This window comes from Canis lupus, chromosome 37, assembly GCF_011100685.1.
Source record: "Canis lupus familiaris isolate Mischka breed German Shepherd chromosome 37, alternate assembly UU_Cfam_GSD_1.0, whole genome shotgun sequence".
Taxonomy (NCBI): domain Eukaryota; kingdom Metazoa; phylum Chordata; class Mammalia; order Carnivora; family Canidae; genus Canis; species Canis lupus.
The window spans coordinates 24,979,306-25,002,798 of record NC_049258.1 but is presented as its reverse complement, the minus strand read 5'-3'; the positions used below and the strand labels follow the sequence as shown (position 1 = coordinate 25,002,798).

Here is a 23,493-nt window from a genome sequence, read left to right as displayed (position 1 = left end):
TAGCGCCTGCCTTTGGCCCAGGGCGTGATCCTGGAGACCCGGGATCGAATCCCACATCCGGCTCCCGGTGCATGGATCCTGCTTCTCCCTCTGCCTATGTCTCTGCCTCTCTCTCTCTCTCTCTCTCTCTCTCTCTCTCCCCCTCTCCCTCTCTCTCTCTCTCTGTGTGACTATCATAAATAAAATTTTTAAAAAATTAAAAAAATATATATCCAGTGATCAAACACCTCTGCTAATTTCACCAAAACACCTAGAATTTTTTTAAAGATTATTTTAGAAAGAGAGTGCACATGTGAGGAGGGGTAGAAGGAGAGGAATAGAGAGAGACTCTCACATCTCTTGATGTGGGGCTCAATCTCACGATCCTGAGATTGTGACCTGAACTGAAACTAAGAGTTGGATGATTAACCAACTGAGACACCCAGGTGCCCCAAGAACACATAGGATTTTTTAAATTCTTATTTTCGATACAAAAAGGTGTTTTCATTATTAAAACACAGGGACAGGGATCCCTGGGTGGCACAGCGGTTTAGCGCCTGTCTTTGGCCCAGGGCGCGATCCTGGAGACCCGGGATCGAATCCCACATCGGGCTCCCGGTGCATGGAGCCTGCTTCTCCCTCTCCCTGTGTCTCTGCCCCTCTCTCTCTCTCTCTCTCTCTCTCTCTCTCTCTCTCTCTGTGTGACTATCATAAATAAATAAAAATTTAAAAAAAGTTTATTAAAAAAAAAAAAAACACAGGGACAGGGGGCGCCTGGGTGGCTCAGTGATTGAGCGTGTGCCTTTGGCCCAGGGTGTGATCCTGGAGTCCCGGGATTGAGTCCCACGTCAGGCTCCCTGCATGGAGCCTGCTTCTCCCTCTGCCTGTGTCTCTGCCTCTGCCTCTCTCTCTCTCTCTCTCTCTCTCTCTCTGTCTCATGAATAAATAAATGAAAATTTTAAAAAAAAAAATAAATAAGCATGAGAAAAGTCTTAAAAGCTGTATATTGCTTATGCCTGGTCTTAGTCTGTCAGTACCTGCTAAGTTCTGTGCGAGAACAGTGTTTCTGAAGTATATTTGTATTTTATCTTGTATTGCACAGTTAAACTTCAAAGTCCTTCCATTTGTCTTCTTTTATTCTTACAGATGTGGAGAGATTATTCCCAAAAGAGAACAGTTTAATGACCTCTCGATTGACCTTCCTCGAAGGAAAAAACCACTCCCTCCTCGTTCAATTCAAGATTCTCTTGATCTTTTCTTTAGAGTAAGTAATATTTTTTGGTATTTTTGAAAACCTAAATTCCATATATCATAGATAATTGTATTTGAAATTGGCTTCCTTAAGGCAGAGTGTCAACAAAATTGCTTGATGGGAAAATAAATGAGAAATATTTATAAATAACATTTAATTTTAAAAGCTTAATAAATGGAACTGTTAACTCATTGAAAAAGATTATTAATTGCTTAAGTAGATGATACATTAAACTTAATAGCAGGTATTTTAGACAACCTTAGGAGCAATTATTTGTAAATAAATATTAACTTGAAGCATGTGCTGAAATTTGGTGGTGTTGCTAAAAATTGGAGATTCTATCCAATTATGCCCCCAAAACTTGGTGGATATTTGTAACAGTATATCACAGAAACATTTATCTACAGCTTTGGGTACACATGACTCTTCCCTTTTGTTTCTAACAGGTTACATACATAATTGCATAATTGGACCTATTGTGTAGCAGTCCTTACAACTGATGGAAATCACCCTTTGTCTCTTTAATAGTGGTTCTTGTTTTATTGTAGCAAATGGGTAGGGTTGTCTTCCTAAGGTTAAAAAAAAAAAAAAAAATCTGTTTTTTAAATGATGAACATCCAGCTCCACCCAAAGATAAATACTCTGCTTTTTTGTTTTGTTTTATTTTATCATTCCTTACTATTCCTGTTATTATAGAATTTGAAGCTTTTCCTGTGTACCTTTACTCCCCTTTTTTAAGGATTTCTTGTTTCAGTTTTCTCTAGGTAATGATATCCACCCCAAACTTTGGTCCTTTTAGAGCAGTTGTTCTTAGTGGGCTGTCACCAGAAGATTGAGTTCCATTATAAGAAAAGGGTAGAGTTACACCTAACAGACCAGGAACTCCGCCTAACCTGAAGGTGATCTTATCTCTGCTATGGCCAAATGTTAAAATCTGGATATACTCTTGGCAGTGGTTCTTGTGCATCCATGGGGAAAAGGTTGAGAATCTGCTACTGCAGAGTCTAGTTGCTGTCATAAATTGAGATGTTTCCATGGTAAAAAAGGAAGTTAAGAAGTCTGAAGTAGGGCGTGATATCATAAGGTAACTGTTTTGAGGATTAGGTCTCAATTTAGTAAGGCTTGTAGCTCTAGACACAAAATTTAAACCGATTGAAGTTGTCATTGTACTGAACTAGTGTGACTAGAGAAGAGTATTTAGTATTTAATGGGGTAATGCTGATTCAACTTCATGCTTCTTTATTTTTCCATCTTGTCTTTTTACAGGCAGAAGAACTTGAGTATTCCTGTGAGAAGTGTGGTGGGAAGTGTGCTCTTGTCAGGCACAAATTTAACAGGCTACCTAGGTAAAATTAATTGCTCTTCAGTTTTTCTTCTTTAAAGTACTGACATATTACTGGGTAAGTGAGGCTCATTAGAATGGATTGGTAAAGCAAAGCTGAGATATGAGGGGGTTAGGTTAGGATGCTCTTGCATAAGAAAGGGAGAAGACTTGGAATGCTGGAGAAGAGTAGTCACTTGAGCCTCCTTGGAAGATGGCAAGAAGAGGATGCAGCTGGTGAGATTTTGGAACAATGGTAGGGACTAGGTAGTAGATTTTTAATTTGGTGATTATGACATTCACTTATAATTTGCAATTTGGTTATGTGCTAGTCTCCTTCTCTTATCCCAAACCTTCAGTAAAAATCTGCCACAAACACATATATGTGTGTGCATGAAAAAAAAACAAGAAGAGTAATTTTCTGCAGGTTTGTTGTTGTTGTTTTGCATTCCTTTATTCAAAGGATCCTGTAAGTTAGTGAGTTTCTTGTAATCAAAACAATTCTGATTTAGGACTGAAATTAACTTCTATTAGTTCTGTGTAAACATATATAAAACTAAACTAATGAGACAAAGTATGATGTGATTATAGTGCAGCTTTTAGTTCTTTCCAAGAATAGATCTCAACCACAAACAAGGTTGTTATTATTAAGTATTTATGTGGCACTTTGCCTGCAGAGTGCTTTACTTTCTTTTATTAGCTTCACTTTTCTGTAAGTAGAGTTTCTGGAACCTAGCCCCTAGAGACTAGTTTTTTTTACATTCCGTAATCTCCTTTCTAGAAAATGAATTTCTTTTAAAAAAAAAATGACTTTCTAAATCATAGCAGTATTACTATGTTGACCATTTTTTTACTCAAGAAACATTCTTTCCTATTTCTGTTTTGAGGCAGGAGATGGGGGAGACAAACCTTAAGGCAAAGGATTGATTGTGACCAGCTATCATTAACTAAGGAAAGCAGTGTACAATTTGAAATACTTGTTTGACCTGGCAAGCTGAATGTCTATTCCTTTTTCCAGTGTCTAGTTATTTGTTCTTTTAGTAGAAAAAAAAAAAACATAGGGGAATTTTTTTCCTTGGTTTTACCTTTTTTCTGGAAGATCGCTTTTGTTATATATTTATTTATTCCAAACTTTAGAAGCCTTTGTATCATTTCAGTGTTAAAGCCAGTTTACCTTTATCCTTGAAGGGCCTGGTATCTATCAAATATGTTCAATTTTAGTTTACTTCATCTTTGTAGATAAGTGATTTTGATTGTCATCTATCTGTTTCATATTACTGTTTATTTTGGTAGGATTATTTAAAAATTTAGTCAAAATATTTGCCATTAGTTTTAATCTCTTCATACCATTTGGATCCTTGTGCTCTTTCAGGTTGTAAATTTGAAGATTATGAGTTCTAGCATACTTTTTAAAGAAAAAATAGTAACTTTAATTTACAGTTTTTAATAGTTTGTGGCTTCTGTGATAAATATACATACGGTAAGAAAGGAAATAGTTTTCCATAAAACGACATTATTTTGCCTAGAATTGAGATTTACTCCCATAAGAGTTCTGAAATTCAAATTTTAAAATGGTCTTGTGGGCTGTGAAATATATTTAGTCCATCAAGCAGAGATTATGGTCTGTATCAGAGGTGAAAAGGTTGGCACAATAGTAACTAAAAAGAAGTGTTTCTATGGAGCTAAAAGCCTTTTCAGACCCACAAGCCATATTTGCCATATAAATTTTACAGAACTTTTTGTAAGCGGAGAAAACTTTTCTATTTCTTTCTTAGCTTTCTCCAGAGAAAGTGCTACACATGGAAATAGGAGGTCTTGTCAGGGATGCCTGGGTGGTTCAGTCAGTTAAGTGTCTGACTCTTGATCTCAGCTCAGGTCTTGATTACAGGATAATGAGTTCAAGCCCCCCAGGTTGGGCTCCATGCTGGGCATAGAGGCTACTAAAAAAAAAAAAAAAAACTTGTTAAAAATCATCTTGAAAAAATTAATGTTCACCATCAAACATAAGGACTAATTAATATTTTAATTAAATTACCATTAATGGTTACATAATACCTATTTTTTGGTAAATTATATAACATTGAAATAAATAATTTAAGGATTTAACCCAATACCAACATTTTATTTTTTTAGATTTTTTTTTTTTTAATTTATTTATGATAGGCACACAGTGAGAGAGAGAGAGGCAGAGACACAGGCAGAGGGAGAAGCAGGCTCCATGCACTGGGAGCCCGACGTGGGACTCGATCCCGGAGACCCGGGATTGCGCCCTGGGCCAAAGGCAGGCGCTAAACCGCTGCACCACCCAGGGATCCCTTTTTTTAGATTTTTTAAATAAAGATTTGTTTATTTGTTTATTTATTTTAGAGAGAGAATGACAAAGGGGAGCACAGAGGGAGAGGGAGAGAAAAACTAAGCAGACTCTGTGCTGAGTACAGAGTCCAATGCAGGGCTCAGTCTCATGACCCAGAGATTATGATGTGAGCCGAAACCAAGAGTCAGACAGTCAACGGACTGTATTACCCAGGTGCCCCCCAGAACCAACATTTTAAAAGAAAATGTGTTGTATTTGGTATTTTGTTGTTTGTATGTTTTTTCTGGTAACATTATAAATATTTTACCCAATATCCACCTAATGCCCATGTTTTATTTTTATTTATATTCTTAGTACCTAGCACATGGCAAGTATTCAATAAGTGTACTTGAAGGATCTTTCGTTTAGCCAAATGTATTCTTTAAGTCAAAAGCTATCTAACATGGTTAGTTACAGTGATCTCTTTTCATCTGTAAGAGAGCTAGCTCTGTTATGTATGAACTAGTAATGTCATCTCCTGTTTTTCAGGATACTCATTCTTCATTTGAAACGGTATAGCTTCAATGTCACTCTCTCACTTAACAACAAGATTGGGCAGCAGGTCATCATTCCAAGATATCTGACCCTATCCTCTCATTGCACTGAAAATACAAAACCACCCTTCACCCTTGGTTGGAGTGCACATATGGCAATGTAAGTCCTTGGGAGAGAATTTCTTTACCTTCCCTTTTGAAGTAGAAAGGCTTTAGTATCTGTTTGAAACGATAATTGAACTAGATAATATGACTCTCAGGTAAAATCAGCCCAAGCAGGAGATTTTATTTTGATTTATTTTGGGATTTTGTGCCAAATTACTGCCTGATGGAAATAATTAAGTAAAATACTTAAAACAAAATTTTTCCATTGTACATTAATTGCTTTTCATAATAAACTACCTTTTTAGAGAGTGCTCTTAGTCGTATAGATAACTAGAAGACAAGTTTATACATTTTGGGACTATAAATCTGATTTGGATATTCATAAGAATCACCTGAACACTAAAAAAATACCAGTTCCTGTGTTCTTTCCCTAGCAGTTCTGTTTCAGTAGATATGAGATAGGGCTTAAGAATAAGCATTTTTTTTTAACTTTTTATTTATTTATGATAGTCACAGAGAGAGAGAGAGAGAGAGAGAGAGAGAGAGGCAGAGACACAGGCAGAGGGAGAAGCAGGCTCCATGCACCGGGAGCCTGACGTGGGATTCGATCCCGGGTCTCCAGGATTGCGCCCTGAGCCAAAGGCAGGCGCCAAACCGCTGCGCCACCCAGGGATCCCAGAATAAGCATTTTTTAAAATACCTTTACTAACTCTTTGGGTTATACAAATTTGAGAAACCGTTTACTAAATTTTATCTAGTGCCCCCAAAATTGCTTGTCTCTTCCTAAATGTATTATCAGTAATGTGAATGAAGAACTTCTGAAGCTCCAAGAAATTTTTCTGTGAGAAAAGAAGTAACCTTTACATTTGATTTTGCTTCATCATGTATTCTGGGAAAACCTTAGGACTTCTCTGAATGTTGCTCTTTCTTGCATTATTCTTGTTGCATTATTTTGGAGCCATGTATTACAGTTTTTATACTTGAACTCTAATTTGGTAAAACCATAAAGTTCTCCAACTTTAGAAGTGGAAAGGATCTTAAGAGATTTTGCCTAAATTTTTAGTTTTACAGAGAAGATCCAAGATTAAGTGATTTTTCTTTTTCCTTTTTTTTTTTTTTAAGTGATTTTTCTTAAGGTCGTGCAGTTAGTAACTGAAAGAGCCTGGTCTCTTAGCTAAAATAGAATCATAGACCTTTCAGAAAGTGAGTGAACATTTGCTAACACAAATTGGTGCAGTTTTATAAAATGTATTTCCCTTGGACTAATGAAATAAATACTACGTTATATAAGTTTGCACTAAAGGCATTGGTGGATCTACTTATTAATAAAGACATTTTCCCCAGAGTCTTAGTGTTTCTGGGTTTTCTCTCAAGGCCTTTCTTCAGAATAGATGATTTGCTTAATGCAAACTGCCCTCTGCTGGTGGAACTGTTACTCTTTGTGGCCATCAGTGTAGGCGATTCATGATCACAGGCCTGAGACCAGGCTATATGACTCCACATTGGAATGGCTTGAAGACTTTGGACAAGTTCTTTGACCTGTCTGTAGGGGAAATAATAGGATGGTATGAACATTAAATGAGGTAATACACATGAGCTCTTACTCTAGTGTCTGATAGCTAGTAAGTCCTCAATAAATGAGAGCTATTATTACTCTATTGCTTAAAAGTAAAGCACTGAGACGAGATCATTTTTCCCAAGTTGTTCTTTTCATATGCATTACCTTTGACTTCATTTCCAATGCTGTTTATTTAGATCATTGGATCAGGAAAAGCCTACAGATGGTATTTTGTTTTCTCTTTTGGCCTCTACTGCTAGTATTAGTATTATACTTATTTGCTTTTCAAAAGGATATATAAGTAACTATAGTAGGGAATAATTCATTTTATAGTTAAATATATATTTTTAATAATGTAATTATATACATTATATATTTTCTAATTTTCTGATAGTTCTAGACCATTGAAAGCTTCTCAAATGGTGAATTCCTGCATCACCAGCCCTTCTACACCTTCAAAGTGAGTTATATTTCTTGTGTACCCAAAATTTGTATTTTTAAGGATTTGGCTTACCCTGATTTCCAAGATTATGCCCTTCCCTTTTCTTTGTTTTTCTTTGCATGATAATTGCTCTGTATTACTATACTTTGTAATTTTCCTGAATCTGCTTTAAACTATAACCTAGGGTATAACAAATCTTTAACAGTGAAGCACATTCAGGTGATCCTCTCAAAATTCTGTTTTTAAACTTAAGTCATCTGTTAATATGTAATATTTTAATCCTACAAGTGTAGAAATTGATGACAAGGGATTTTAAGGATTGAAGGGATAAAATAGCCACTGTTGGTATAAAGCACTGTTCCTCAAAGGTACACTTGGGGATCCCAAAATATCTTTTTCACCTGTTGCTAACCAGTCTGGGACTTCCTGTCTTAGACACTGAACTGGAGCAATTCTGAAAGGGAACAAGAAAACAAACACACAATGAACTGTAGCTATTCTACAAATGTTTTATATTTTTTACTTAAGATGGAAGTTTGTCCAAGAAAAGGAAGCAAATACTTTTTTTTTAAAATATATCTCCTCTATGATTTAACTAGAACCACAGTTCCTGATTAAATAATTCTAAATGACTTGGCTGTCATTTATCTTTCAAATTAGTTTTTCTGAAAATTTGATGTCCCAAAGTACTTTTAGAAAAGAGACACTTCTGTTGTTTAAGGGCTTTGGGGGGCTTATATAACCATAAAATGACATTTGGGAACTGCTATTTTCTTTTCCTCCTGTTAATTATTTTTCAGTGCAATTAAAACCAGATGACTAACATGACTAGAAATCTGAAATGGTACCGATATGAATACTCTTGCCCGTTCTCAAGATACAAATGAGCAATACCACTTGGCTGCTTAGAAAGTGAGCAAGTGATGCATTTACAGGATGAATATTTTTCCTTACTACAGGCAAGCTGCCTTCTGTGAATATAGTAATTATTAATGGAATGCACTCTTTATGTACCAAATCACTATAGTTTCAAGAAGGAGATGGTTTCATTGGGCATCATTATATTTGGCATGGTCATCTGTTCTCCAGGGTCTACTAGTATGAGAATTTGAGAGTTGGTCAATAAAGGATAATTAGGCCCTAGAAGACCTGTCATGCCGATCAAACTTAAAAGAGGCTGAGTTATGAACAAGAATACCATTGGTTCTTTTATAATGTCCTTTGTCACATTTGACCCTGGTACATTAGTAGCCAGGTGTCACCCTCCTTCAGCAAAGTATTTACATGGATAAACAAATTAATACACTCAGTTTTGCTTGGTGAGCGTGAAATCAGAAATGAGGAATTAAGATGGCTAATTGGCTATTTCTAAGTTATACTAAAAACCCTTTGAACACATAATGGGAGGCTATTCAAGTGTATAGGCTGGAGTGCAGTGATATCCTGGGTACTCTCAGCCACAGACTATGTTTGGGCTTATCACTGACCACTTGCCTCTTTTCTTTGATCTACATTGCTATGCAATCCTCCTGGTTTCCATTGTGGCCTCTTATTTCTTGGTGCCATCATTCTATATGTTTATTTATAGTTTTTACATTTAGGTTAATTGCATTTTTCCAATTTCCATTTTGCTTTTTTTTTTTTTTTAGTATAGTATATGAATTTATGTTAACCTCCATCAAAGAAAGTTCATGCTCTTTGACCTTTACCACTTTTTCTTTTAGTTTATTTTCAGCTCACTTAGACAATGCAGTAACACGTTACTTATCTGGTATCATTGAAGATGATATTTGATATTTCATATACAAATTTTTATGTGGCTGAAGCTTGCTTTTTTAAGCATTAATCTTTAAAATGTTTAACCATTTCAGGTGGTTATATACTCTATAACCTTACAGAATACCTACCCTATATTCTTAAAAAAAATACATTGAAGATAATTTAAATATATTTTAGTGACTTAACAGCATTAATAAGTGTCACTTATTGCACTATGTTCTAATATGATAATGCCCTAAGAGGCTTTTAATTCTTACAAAACATTTTATATTAATTTATAGTCTTTATTGCCCTTTTTGTGGTTATTCTCTCTCATTTCCTAGCTCTCATTTCTTGATGAACTTGCTACATTATTTTATACACCATTTCCTGGGAAAGAAAGGGTCCCTGTCTAAAGAGTAAAGTGCATGGGCTTTGAAATTATTGTTTCCTCAGAAGCCTTTTTTCTTGCCTTTGAATCCCTGTGTTCTGGAAAATAGAGGTTGCCAGAAGTCTGATCTACATATAATTGGATAAGTGGAATGTTACTGTTAATTTTAAAATACATGGATCATAATTTAAAAGATCAAGAATTAGTCCTCGTGCACAGTGTTGTCAAAAACATTTATTCATTGCTATGTCTGCATGCATTTAGTAGAATACTTGCTTTATAAATACAAAAACTTCTTTGGGGTTAATCATTAAAAGAAAAAAGGCACAAAGTGATTAGTTTACCAATGGATTTTACTATAACATAAGAATTGTTAATTTTCAAAGCATGGCTGTTTTGGAGTGGGGCAAAGGTAATGCTTAAATACACCTTTTTTGCTATATCTTTTTTTTCTCTGTAAATCATTTTCCATAATGAAAAAGTTTTTTTTATTTTGGTATTTATACATCAAGGGAATAACAGGGACAGATGTTTATAGGTTTTTTCTCTTAAATTACAGGAATTTCACCTTCAAATCCAAGAGCTCCTTGGCTTTATGCCTTGATTCAGACAGTGAGGATGAGCTAAAACGCTCTGTGGCCCTTAGCCAGAGACTTTGTGAAATGTCAGGCTGTGAACAGCAGCAGGACGACCTGGAAAAAGTAAGTAATTTCTCATCAAAATATTTGAAAAATATTTGTATAGCTCTTACTGTCCAAACAAATGCTTTAAAACCAGCATCAGCAAACTTTTTTTTTAAACAAACTTAGTAAATACACAGATCATAAACTCATAAACTTAATGGATCTGTCGAAACACTAGCTTTAAAGAGTTTATTTTCTGTAACTACAAAACCAGTTTGTTTAAAAATGGATTGGGACTTTTTTTTACTGAGGTATAATTGATATATTAGTTTTTCTAAGTATTGCAATAAGATCACCACAGTAAGGTAACATCCATTACCATACATAGGTAGCCAAAAAAAATTTTTTTTCTTGTGATAACGACTTCTAACATCTATTCTCTTAAGCAACTTTCAGATCTGCAATAAAATATTAATAATAGTCTAGCTCTTTTCATTACATCCTCACAACTTATGTATTTTATAACTGGAAGTTGGTCTGCTTTACCCATTTCATGTGAACACATACTGGCTTCCTCCCCTAGCAACTGCTGGTCTGTTCTTTATATCTCTGAACTTGTTGGGTGTGGGGGTTGTTTTGGTTTTAGATTCCACATGTAAGTGAAATATGGTATTTGTCTTTCTCTGATTTATTTCACTTAGCATAATACCTTCAAGGGTCCATCCATGTTGCAAATGACAAAATTTCATTTCTTTTTTTTTTTGTGGCAGAATCGTATTCCATTGTATGTGTATACCACATTTTTATTTATCCATTGATGGACATTTAGGTTGTTTCCATGATTGAGACCCTAGAAATAAAAGTTGTTACAGGTAAATTGCTTTCTCCTGTTAATCTTCAGAGCTGCTTTTATGTATGGGTCTTGAAATAATTAATCGCTTTATTTATTACTGTTTATTAATATATGGGAGACTGTAGTAAGCATTTTACAACAGGCCAACCATGTAATCTAGAGGTTTCAATAATGTGAGAAAGCAGAACTTCATCATTTTCTGTCTTGACACATGTTAGTACTTTTTGTTTTTATGGTGAAAAAAATTTATATTTAGATTTATAGCCGGCTGGACTCCATTTAGATGATCCCAATTTTGTTGGCAACATCCAAAGCATCATAGTCAGGAGCCAGTCGAACATATGCTTTCTTCTCTCCATCAGGCCTGATCAGGTGTTGACCTTGGCCACATCAGTGTCATAGAGCTTCTTCACAGCCTATTTGATCTGGTGCTTATTGGCCTTGACATCCACAATGAACACAAGTGTGTTGTTGTCTTCTATTTTGTTCATGGCTGATTCAGTAGTCAGGGGGAACGTGATCATGGCATAGTGATCCAGCTTGTTTCTCCTGGGGGCGCTCTTTCAAGGATATTTGGGCTGCCTTCGGAGATGCAGGGTCTTGGGTCATCAGAATGTAGGTGACGTATGGATCTTCTTTTTTTGTGACTGTGCACGTCTTTCAGCACCGCTTTCTTAGCTTTCAAAGCCTTTGCTTTGGCTTCAGCTTTGGGAGGGGCAAGGGCTTCCTTCTTCGCCTTCAGCGCCATCTTTATGAAAGGCAGTATTTTGAAGATACAGATTTTCCTAGGAGTTTGCACCATCTCATGTGACTGATTTTAAATCTCTGTTTTGTTAACAGTTTAGTAGTTAATTTTTATTCACTTGTTTCCCATCTTCTTTAAAGCTAAAGATAGTTTGTGGCTGCTCACCTTGAATGAGAAATGATAGAAAGTCACATGTTCTCCCAGAAACGAGAGAAAGTGCTTCAGAAAATAATTTCTGAATATTTATATAATCTTAATGTTGTTTTTATTTTTCTCACTTATTTGAAAAGAGCAGGGGAAAAGATGGTGACCTAAAATTTAAATAGCAATGAAAAAAGAAGTATTATGTATACCGTCAGAATGGCTAAAATTAAGAACTTAGGAAACAACAGGTATTGGTGAGGATGTGGCAAGAGTGGAACCCTTTTACATGGTGAGGATGCAAACTGGTGCACGCACTCTAGGAAACAGTATGGAGGTTCTTCAAAAAGTTAAAAATAGGGACACCTGGGTGGCCTAGTGGTTGAGTATCTGCCTTCGGCTCAGGGCATGATCCCAGAATCCTGGAATCAAATCCTACATCAGGCTTCCTGCATGGAACCTGCTTCTCTCTCTGCCTGTGTCTCTGCCTCTCTCTGTGCGTGTCTCTTATGAATAAATAAAATCTTAAAAAAAAAAAAAAGTTAAAAATAGAACTATTCTGTGACTGAGCAGTTGTACTATAACGTATTTATCCAAAGGATTCAGAAATAGTGATTCGAAGGGATACATGCATCCCAATGTTTATAGCAGCACTGTCCACAATAGCCAAACTATGGAAACTATCCTTTGACAGATGAATGGATAAAGAAGATGTGGTATATATACATACAATGGAATATTATTCAGCCATCAAAAAGAATGAAATTTTGCCATTTTGTAATGACATGGATGGAACTAGAGTCTATCTTGCTAAGCAAAATAAGTCAGAAAAGACAAATACCATATGATTCATTCATATGTTGTAATTTAAGAAACAAAACAGATGAACATGGGGAAGAGAAGGAAAAATAAGATAAAAACAGGGAGGCAAACTATGAGACTTTTTTTAAGATTTTGTTAGAGAGAGACAGAGCTTGAGCATGAGCAGGGAAAGGGGGGTGGAGACAGAAAAAGGGGGAAAAGCAGACTCCCTCCTGAGCAGGGCTTCGTTCCCAGGACCCTGAAACCATGACCTGAGCCTAAGGCACACTTAAGCAACTGGGTGGCTCAGTCAGCAACTGAGGGTTGCTGGAAGAGAGGTGCGTCAGGGGATAGGGTAGTTGGATGGTGGGCATTAAGGAGGTCACTTGGTGTAATGAGCACTGGGTGTTATATGCACATAATAAATCACTAAATTCTATCCCCAAAATTAATACACCATATGTTAACTAAATTAAATTTAAATAAAAAATTTAAAAATGTAACTAAAATGACAAAAAAAATACTAGGTTTAGTGACAGAGTGATCCACGTATATCTGGAAGAAAATACACCAAAAATATTTACTATAGTTATTTCTGAGTGATGGATTTTGAGTTTGAGTGAATTTATTATTTTTATGTATTTTCCAAATCCTATACTTAACACTTAATATAATCAATAAAATAAACGTGTATCCCTGTGTACTTATTAAAAGAAAATTAGGTTTGCCAGAGTTCATACATCAGTTATTGGTTGCTAAATGACCCAAAACATCAAAGAAAGGAAACTTTTTAGAGATAAACTTCTCACATCAAACTCTTAAGATTGCCATATTCTCAGGCATTGTGGTTTCCTCTAAAAGTAACTCTCTTCTTCAGGATTCAAAACCATGCAGAATAGAGCCTGATAAGTCAGAATTGGAAAACTCCGGATTTGACGGAATGAGCGAAGAAGAGCTGCTAGCAGCTGTTTTAGAGATGAGTAAGAGAGAAGCTTCACCAACTCTGAGTCATGAAGATGATGATAAACCAACCAGCAGCCCAGATACCGGATTTGCAGAAGATGATATTCAAGAAATGCCTGAAAATCAAGACCCTGTGGAAACTGAGAAGCCCAAAACAGTCACAGAGCCTGGTAGGTTTCATGAAAATAAACATCTGTTAAGGCACAGCTATGTTCTAAAGCTTTATAGGGACAAGTGGCTTCTAAATAATGGGAGGTGAAATGGATCTGTGTAACAAGGCTAATAATATTTTCATGCTTTAAAAAAGAAGAAAAAAAAAACAGGTTAAAAAAATGAGAAGTAAATACTGTGAGTAGTATCCAGAGGCTGGTGGTAAAGTATGCCATATCCCTTTAAATGTACATCAAAAGAATAGTTAAAATTCTTTTGTACATTTTAAGTAAATGTCATTTTTTTGGTCACTTTTTTCTCACCACTGCTCTCTCAGAAACTGGTATAATTCTTTCCTCATTTTTCTGCATCTGAATTTGTACTAAGTTTTAGTGTATAGATGATAATTCTCCTTTGGGTTCATCCCTTTATAATAGTAGAAAGACCCCTGAACTAAGAGGTCAGGTTTTGAGTCTCTAATCTTTTACTATCTCTTCCTATAACCAACTCTAATATTGTTCTCCAGATATCCTTGAAATGCATATCTATTTGTCTAGCTGATGTGTTCAGTACATCAAGCTGAGAATTTTGGAGATAAATAGTAGTAAATCACAATTATTTTCTGTATTCTTGGAGTTAAGCCTCATCAGTTGTGAATTAGTTTACATGCAAGTGAAAGTAAGAATTAGTATATCCTCAGTCTAATTGGAAACAGAAAGCTGATGGTTTTTGGAAATAGATGTTCCTTTTTCCCCTCCTTCTTGATGCAAGTATCATTAAGAAATCCCTTTCTCTTATTAAACTTGTAGTCACTGCCATTAGATATCATTGGTTAATATTAGTGCTTTTGCCTTTTGCCAATAATTCCTGCTTTCAACTCTTCCTTTCACATATTTGCTCAGTCCTGCAGCTCCCTAAAATTAACAAAGGAAGTTACATACAATTAGTTCTAGATTCTCTATAAGTAGAGAACACTGAGTTATCAAAATCATTAATAACCACTGCGGTTTACAACCATATAGCAGCTTTGAGGAGAGCAAAGTTGTTTTTAAGTACTTTATATTCTTTTTATAAAATCCTCTATTGTCTAGCTACTGTCTTCCCCAATTGGATACAAGCCTTTTTTGTGTTTCTTTAATGTCACTGTTCCATTCACCACCTTCTTACTGTAACTGAAACCCAAAGACATTGCTTCTGCTGCAGCATTTCTTTTTTTTTTTTTTTTTTTTTTTTAATTTCTGGAAAATATGGAAGAAGGGCAAAAGTAGAAAAAAAAAAAAAAGGACAGAAGTAGAGAGATGAGTATAATGGCTCTTCCCCCTTGTACCTATTACCAACAATAATTATCAAAAAAGCCAATCTTGTCTTTATATATATACCATCTCCTTCTCCTTCATCTACTTAAAAATATGCAATAACTTCCTAAAGCTTTTGAAATGAAAGTCCAAACTTCCAAACGTGGCTTTAGGCCATGTAAAAACTAGAGAATGCATCCATCACCTTCATCTGCTAGATTTTTTTTTTTAAGATTTTATTTATTCATCAGAGACACAGAGAGACACACTTCTCTCCTTCCAACTTACTTAGTGTTATGTTCTATTCAGTGATTATTTGATTTCATTAAGATTTCTAGTCCTGGGGTACATAGGTGGTTCAGTCAAATGAGTGTCTAACTCTTGGTCTTGGCTCAGGTCTTGATCTCAGGGTTGTGAGTTCAAGCCCCATGTTGGGCTCCTGCTAGGTGTGAAGCCTACTTTAAAAATACTCATCATCTCCCTCTTTCGATTTCCCAGCCTGTATGCTGGATCTTGGTATCCTCATCTCTTTTCCTCTTCTCTTTTGTCACAGTCACCTGACACAACCCCAGCTCCCAGCTCAACTAGCTTCCTATATATCCAAGCAGCTGAAGATTACTGAGAAAATCACAAATTCGTGCTTAGACTTCCCTCTTATTCGTGACTGTACTCTTAAGTGGGCACTAAATGCTACTAGTCAGTTCTGTTATACTTCTTTAGTAAATTTCTTTTCTCACTCTCCATGATCTCTTCTTCAAATATCCATTTCTCTTTCCACACACACTCTAGGTTTATAGATAAACTGTGTACTTTTCAAAGAGATAGATGTAGTCATGAAAACTCTGCCTTCACTTTTGTTATGGAGGAAATATCCCTGCTCTTATTTAAGGCCAGTCCTCTGTTCATGTTCAGAATTTGATCCACTGTGCCTTCCAAAAGATCTCTCTTGAAATTATATTCTTTCTCTTCTGTATCAAGTCTTCCCTCTCTTTAAATTATTCTTTTCTTCCTTAATCTTAAAAATTCTTAAAACCCCATCTTTTAAAAAAACTCTGGTGACCTTCTATTCCCCTACTGCTGCTACTGCCCCCTTTTTTTGCTCTACTCACAGCAGAATTCTTTGAGAGTGTTGTTTTATTCATTCTTTCTACTTTTTTACCATTTCCCATTCTCTTGTCAACCCTCTCCAAGTGGGTTTTCCTCCCCATCACTCTACTGAAACGGTGTTTATCAAGTTTATGTTAGTGGTATTTCACATAATTCACCACTCCCTCCTTAACATTTAAAACTTCTAAAAGCAAAAAATAAATAAATAAAGAAAAATAAAACTTCTAAAAGCTTTTTTTCTCTGAGCTTCCATGATAACCATACTTGGGCAGGGGGTTTTCTTCCTACTAAACTCACTTCAATTATCCACCCCACCCCCCAGCCAGAACTCTAATTGGTGGAGTATTCCCAGGACATCATCCTTAGCTGTCTTCTCTACTAAAGCTGTCTTCCTGAGTCAGCTCATATTTTACCACAGCTTCACATACTGATGAACTACCCAATACGTATCTCTAGCCTGAATCTCTCTCATGAGCTTTAAACTTATAGCTTAAACTTTACATTTGAAGCAGCCAAAGTAATCTCTATGAAGCATAAATCACAGTTATTCTTCTTTAAATTTATTTGATTTACCGGTACACTTCATCCAAGCTTCTTAACATGGCCTATCTCCACTCTCCCCCTCTTTCACTCTACTTAGCCATCATGGCTTTTGTCTCTCTGTTTCCCTCAAAATATGCTAAGTTCATTCTCATCTGAGAGTCTTTGTACTTACTTAAGCTCCTTGAGGACAAGGGTCATCTTGCCTCAATTATCACAATATCCCCATCTTCTACAACAGTCCCCGGGGCATAGTAGATCCTCAGTTAATATTTAGAGCCCAACAGATTGTCTCATGAATCAACTCAAGAGAGGCAGGAGGACTGGCCAAGTAAAGTTTCACTGTCTCCAGACACTAGCCAGAGAGAAGAGTGTATGCAAAGGCCAGATGTGAGAAAGGCTGGCAAGGTAGTGGGCAACAAAAAAAAGTTTAGAATGATCTACATGGCTGGAGCATAGTGTTGAGGAAGAAAAGCAAAAGATAGCCATGCATTCTCTAGTTTTTACATGGCCTAAAGCCACGTTTGGAAGTTTGGACTTTTATTTCAAAAGCTTTAGGAAGTTATTGCATATTTTTAAGCAAACACGTGTTTGATAAAGATTTATATTTGTAAAAGATGATTCTGGCTGCAGTGTAACACATAAATTAAAGAACCCAAAGTAATCCTTTGAGACCTTTTAGAAAGCTACTGCAGTTGTCTAGACCAAAAGCCAATGGTGCCTTAGGTCAGGGTTTTTGCATTTGAAAGAAAAGTTGATGGAGTTAAGAGATACTTAGGAAATAATGACTTATCTGATATGAAGGGGTAAATAAAAAAGACCAGCTTTCTGTCTTTAAGAAAAAATTGTGGGGGGTGGGAGTGAATGGGTGACGGGCACTGGGTGTTATTCTGTATGTTAGTAAATTGAACACCAATAAAAAAAAAAAAAAAGAATTTTAAATTAAAAAAAAAATTGTGTATGGAGTTCCCATTCACTGTGGGAAAGGAGATTTCACTTAGGGTAGGGAAAGAGACAGTATGATCTGTATTCAGTATATAAGAATGTTGAGTTTTATCACATGATTTTCCTTTTATTCATTGTACAAGTTCCTTGAACTTAAGTTTTAGGGAACTTAAAAGTGTGTTACTATTCCATGGTTATATTTGTTCCCATGGATCTTAAGCAGTGTTTGTATCCATCTGATAATCTTGTCCTGAAGTTAAACCTATCTTGATTATCTCAAACTTTCTTTTTTTTTTTTATGATTGATTCTTTTATTTTTTTTTTTACAAAAGTTTATTCTTAAATGTACAACAGGATCTAAGACAACACTTCATCCCAGCTATAGGTGGCAACAGATGCTATGATAGGGAATCCAGATGTTTAAACAGGAATGGAATTAAGGATCATCACTGCCTCAGGCACAAGGAATAGCTTACTTTTTGCCAGATTTCTTTTTTTTTTTTTTTTTTTTTTTTTTGCCAGATTTCTTAATTCCACCTGTGGCCAGAGGTCCCTTCCTCGCAGCCTTGGCTTTTAGCTCCTCAAGTTTCTTCTGCTCCTCTTTCTGTTTCTGCTGCCTTATCTTCCTCGTCCATCTCCTTGGCCTGTTTCTTGGGCTGCTTCAGGGACTTATTGCCACCTTTGCAACCGGACATGGTGCCTGCCGCCCCTTCCCCAGACCCTGGCAGTGGAAGCCTATCTCAAACTTTCTTGATTGGTTTTCTATTACATGGAATCACTGATAGTGTAATTTTAGGATTGTGTAGAGCACATTGATACATGGAATGATGAAAATTATTGGTTAAGAAAAATTGTACTTGTCACTTTTTTTAATTGAGTATATTTTGGTAATAAAAGTAATAATATTTGTCTTAGGTCCTAAAAAAGCAGCCTTATTAGCTCCCAAATATTTCTTCCACGTGAAATGTTTCCCATCAGCTAACTTTGTATGCCTCAGTTCCAGATTTCCAGAAGTAATCTGATTGATTAACTCAAATATCCATTCCTGGTGTACTAAGCTAAGGCCACAGGGACAGGTAGGGTCAGATGGACTTGAGAGCTGCCCCTTTGGGGCTATTGGAAATGACTGTTTCTCCAAGAATGGAGGAAAGGAAGAAGTTCTGACATCTTTTATATATATATATATATATATATATATATTTTTTTTTTTTTTTAATTGGGATCATACTGCTTTTGCCCTTAATATATCCTGAGGGTTTTTTTCTCTTTTAATGAATATTCAGAGTTAGTTTTAATGGTAAATATTCAGTCAGCAATTCAATACAATTAAAAAATAATGAGCTACTTACTGATTTGTAGTCTAAAATCAAGATGCTGTAAACTTCAGAGTTTATAGTCTGTGCTATAGAAAAGTGTCTATCATTTAAGTGGTTAAAAATGCAGTTTTAGGGAAGGTAAAGAGCTACTGATTTTGTGTGTGTGTGTGTGTGTGTGTGTGTGTGTGTGTGTGTGTGTGTGAATGAGAGCAAGGAGGGGGAGAGGGAAAGAGAGAACCCTCAGCAGGCTCCCCACCCAGCATAGAGCCCAACATGGGGGTTTAATCTCACAACTCTGAGATACTTAACTGACTGAGTCATCCAAACACCCCGAGCATATACTGATTTTACATCAATCAATATAAAATTAATCTGTAAAGGTAATTCTTGTTATAACCAAATTCTTTTTATATGAGAATTTCCTTAAGCTGAGAACCTTTGTTTTACAATTTGTAAGGTGGTTTGAGAAAGAAGAATCCTTTGTCTATCACTCTTACCTGTATTAAAATTATAATGAAATACTGTTCTCATAGAGCAAAATCCGTGTCACCAGAACAAAATCATGACCATACTGTTTATCTCAGCTAGCTGTGTTCTAGAGACTGAGAAGGAACAGAAAGAAATGAAAGATTAATTTTTTTCTTATCTCCTTGGATGAATATTTTCAACATCTATATTATTTACTTGTACAGTACATGAGGTGTTTATTACATATCTCATGTAGCTCTTTTGATTTAGAATATGTACAAGGCTTATTTGATTATTAATGTGAAAATATACTCATTACATACTATTTAATAGTGAAAAATTCTCAGTATTAGCTTAATCACTCTACCCTAATTCTTATTTCATTTACTCTAAACAATACTTTATTCCTAGTACTTGGTCATGTGAAATTATGACTGGCTGTGAATATGGCTACTCATTTTTCTCCATACTGAACGATAGTGCTTCTGATGACTGGTTAAGTTTCAGAACCATTGATATAGATCAGTGTTCTTAACCAAGGACAGTTTTGTCCCCCAGGGACATTTGACAATGTCATTTTTGGCTGTCACTACTAGGGGAGAGGAGTGCTTAGCATCTAGTAGGTAGAGGCCAAGGATGTCGCTAAACATTCTGCAGTCTATAAGACAGCTTTCTGAAACAACAAAAAAAAATTATCCCACCCGGAATGTCAGTAGTGCTGAGATTGAGAAACCATGATCTAAATGTAGTAAGATGAAATCATATGTCCTAATAAGCAAGGTTATCTATGAGGTTCAGGTCAATTACTCTCTGAACAGTAGATGTCACTCTAATCCGGAGATTTCAGTTTGAGAGGATTTCCCAGTTATGTCCTGTTCTGCTTCCTCAGATCCTGCCAGTTTTACTGAGATAACTAAAGACTGTGATGAGAATAAAGAAAACAAAACTCCAGAAGGATCTCAAGGAGAGGTCGATTGGCTCCAGCAGTATGATATGGAGCGTGAAAGGGAAGAACAAGAGCTTCAGCAGGCATTGGCTCAGAGCCTTCAAGAGCAAGTAAGAGATAATTATATTGCTATTTTCTCCATACCCATCTTTCCCAGTAATAACAACTAACAGGTGTTAAGCACTTACTATATGTCAAGCATTGTTCCAGTAAATGAATAAATCATTGATAGAGCAAAACTTTGTTTGGAGCTTCGCCTTGGGTTTCAAATAGAAACAGTGATAGTTTTTCTTTTTTTGAAAATCCAAATGCAACAAAATATATTGTTGATTACCTTCCATTACTGTAATTCATTGCATACTCCACCGACTGAGACAGCCAGGGGCCCCATATAATAATCTGTTCTTAAATTTTTAGTTCTTCATGCTTGTATTTGGCAGAGCTGGTCAATTGCAGTTGCCTGAGGTGTCTGACTAAAAGGTGATGTTTTCACAGTTATCTAAACCAATGCAGCCCAAGTCATGTTAGTAGTAAAAATTTACTAAAACTCCCTAGAATAAACGCACAGCTTTAGTGTTTACGAATAATCAGATTAAGAAATCTGTTTTGGGGCAGCCCCGGTGGCTTAGCGGTTTAGTGCCACCTTCAGCCCAGGGCGTGATCCTGGAGACCTGGGATCGAGTCCCACATCAGGCTCCCTGCATGGAGCCTGCTTCTCCCTCTGCCTGTGTCTCTGCCTTTCTCTCCTTCTGTATCTCTCATGAATAAATAAATAAAATTAAAAAAAAAAAAAGAAATCTGTTTTGTCTTGGGGTCCTGGTTGGCTCAGTTGGTGATGTATGCAAATTCTTGATCTTGGGGTTGTAAGTTTAAGCCCCATTTGGCATAGAGATTACTTAAAAATAAAATCTTAAAAAAAAAAAAAGAACTCTAATTGGTGTAGAATGATGGGGTTTAACCTTAACTGCACATTAGTATCATCTGGGGAGCTTTAAAAAATACTGATGCCTGGGTCGTTCTTTTCTCCTCAGGAATTCTGATACAGTTGATCCTGGGGTGTAGTCTGGGCATCCAGATTTCTTTCCTTTTCTCTATTTGTATCCCCTCCCCTCTCCCTCCCTTTCCTCCTTCCTTCTTTTTTTTTTTTTTTTTTTTTTTAATTTTTTTTTTTTTTTTTTTTTATTCATGATAGGCACACAGTGAGAGAGAGAGAGAGGCAGAGACACAGGCAGAGGGAGAAGCAGGCTCCATGCACTGGGAGCCTGATGTGGGATTCGATCCCGGATCTCCAGGATCGCGCCCTGGGCCAAAGGCAGGCGCCAAACCGCAGCGCCACCCAGGGATCCCCCTCCTTCCTTCTTGCTTTCTTCCTCCCACCCTTCCTTCCTTCCCTCCCTCCCTCCTTACTTGCTTCTTTCATTTTTAAAAACTCCCCACAGTGATTCTAGTGTTCAGTCAAGGTTGAAAACTGCTGCTTTAAAAAGATTTCAGAACCATCTGTTCTGTATCCTTTTATTTAGAAGAAGTACCTCCCTAGCTGCCTGGCTGTCAGGATGTATTTATGTCACTCATTTTACAAATAATGAATAGTAATCGTTTGTTTTAGAAAACTTTTTTTTTAAAGATTTTACTTATTTATTCATGAGAGACACAGAGAGAGAGAGAGAGAGAGACATAGGCAGAGAGAGAAGCAGGCTCCATGCAGGGAGCCTGATGTGGGACTTGATCCCAGGACTCCAGGACACACCCTGGGCAGAAGGCAGGCATTAAACTGCTGAGCCATCCAGGGATCCCCCTAGAAAACTTATTTTTAATATAAAATTTCTTAATAATAGTTTCTTATAGTGCAGAAAATGAAAAATTCAAAACCCTTCTTTTTCATATAGAGAAGACGTATATTCTATTTCTTGTCAGCTGACCCAGTTAAAACTATCTTATAAACCTATCTTCACATCTGAGAAATATAAGCTGAAGTTTCTTTAGTTTGGTATACCTGCATCATTCCGTTAATAGCTAAGAGTCTTTTACCATCTGGGTTTCCACATCGACTTTATATGCTGGATAAGTTTTAATCATATTTCTTCTTAGAGAATTTCTCTGTTTCTCTCTTGAATTACAGTATTATTGTTCCCAGGACTGTAATGCAGAATAGCTCATTGTAAGCTTCTTATATACTTTAGTAACTTTAAAAACAAGTCTAGGGGCGCCTGGGTGGCTCAGTCAGTTAAGCCTCTGACTTCAGCTCAGTTCATTATCCTGGGATCCTGGGTTTGAACCCCGTGTAGGGCTCCCTGTTGAGCAGGGAGCCTACCTCTCCGGCTCCCTCTGCTATTTCTCCCAGTTGTGCTCTTCTCTCTCTCTCTCTCTCTCCTTCCTCCTCCCTCCCTCCCTCCCCCTCTCCCTCCCCCTCTCCCTCCCCCTCTCCCTCCCCCTCTCCCTCCCCCTCTCCCTCTCCCTCTCTTTCTCTCTCTCTTTCTCTCTCTGTCAAATAAATAAAATCTTTAACAACAACAACAAAAACAAGTCTAGACTTGAGAAAAGTATAAAACAGTTCTGCTTAAATTACATTTTTTTCCTTCATTTGCACATGAAGTTTGTAAATTTTATTTTCTCTGCAGATGAGAGACAAAATTTTTTTATAGTCAGTCATTCCATATTTTTATTATTAGTCATTCAGTTGAGACATTTTCAAAGATACTTGTTTTTTTAAGAGCAGAGAACCTCAGATGTATTAGAGAAATAACAGTTAACAGTCAGTGAATTCATTTCGTTTTCACCAAGTTATCTGTTATGTCTTGGGCTTTTTTAGCAAGAACAAAGTAGAAGTGATTAAATAATCTTGTGGAAATATTGTTTATCTTGCTGTCACAGACTTAGGGTCAGCGATATGCTGAAGCCAACTCAGCATCATGTTAGTAGCTTAAAATTGGCCATAGTGGAAATGTTT

At 36.3% G+C, this 23,493-nt stretch overlaps 1 protein-coding gene across 1 annotated transcript in view; it reads left to right on the top strand.

The window, feature by feature from the left end:
- USP37 (ubiquitin specific peptidase 37) overlaps nucleotides 1-23,493 on the top strand; it is a 96,106-nt gene that overhangs the window by 58,942 nt on the left and 13,671 nt on the right. The window contains 7 exon segments of the mRNA NM_001313862.1: nucleotides 1,126-1,243; nucleotides 2,498-2,577; nucleotides 5,395-5,559; nucleotides 7,457-7,522; nucleotides 10,213-10,354; nucleotides 13,694-13,949; nucleotides 20,490-20,656. Of these exon segments, the coding sequence (NP_001300791.1) occupies nucleotides 1,126-1,243; nucleotides 2,498-2,577; nucleotides 5,395-5,559; nucleotides 7,457-7,522; nucleotides 10,213-10,354; nucleotides 13,694-13,949; nucleotides 20,490-20,656 (994 nt within the window).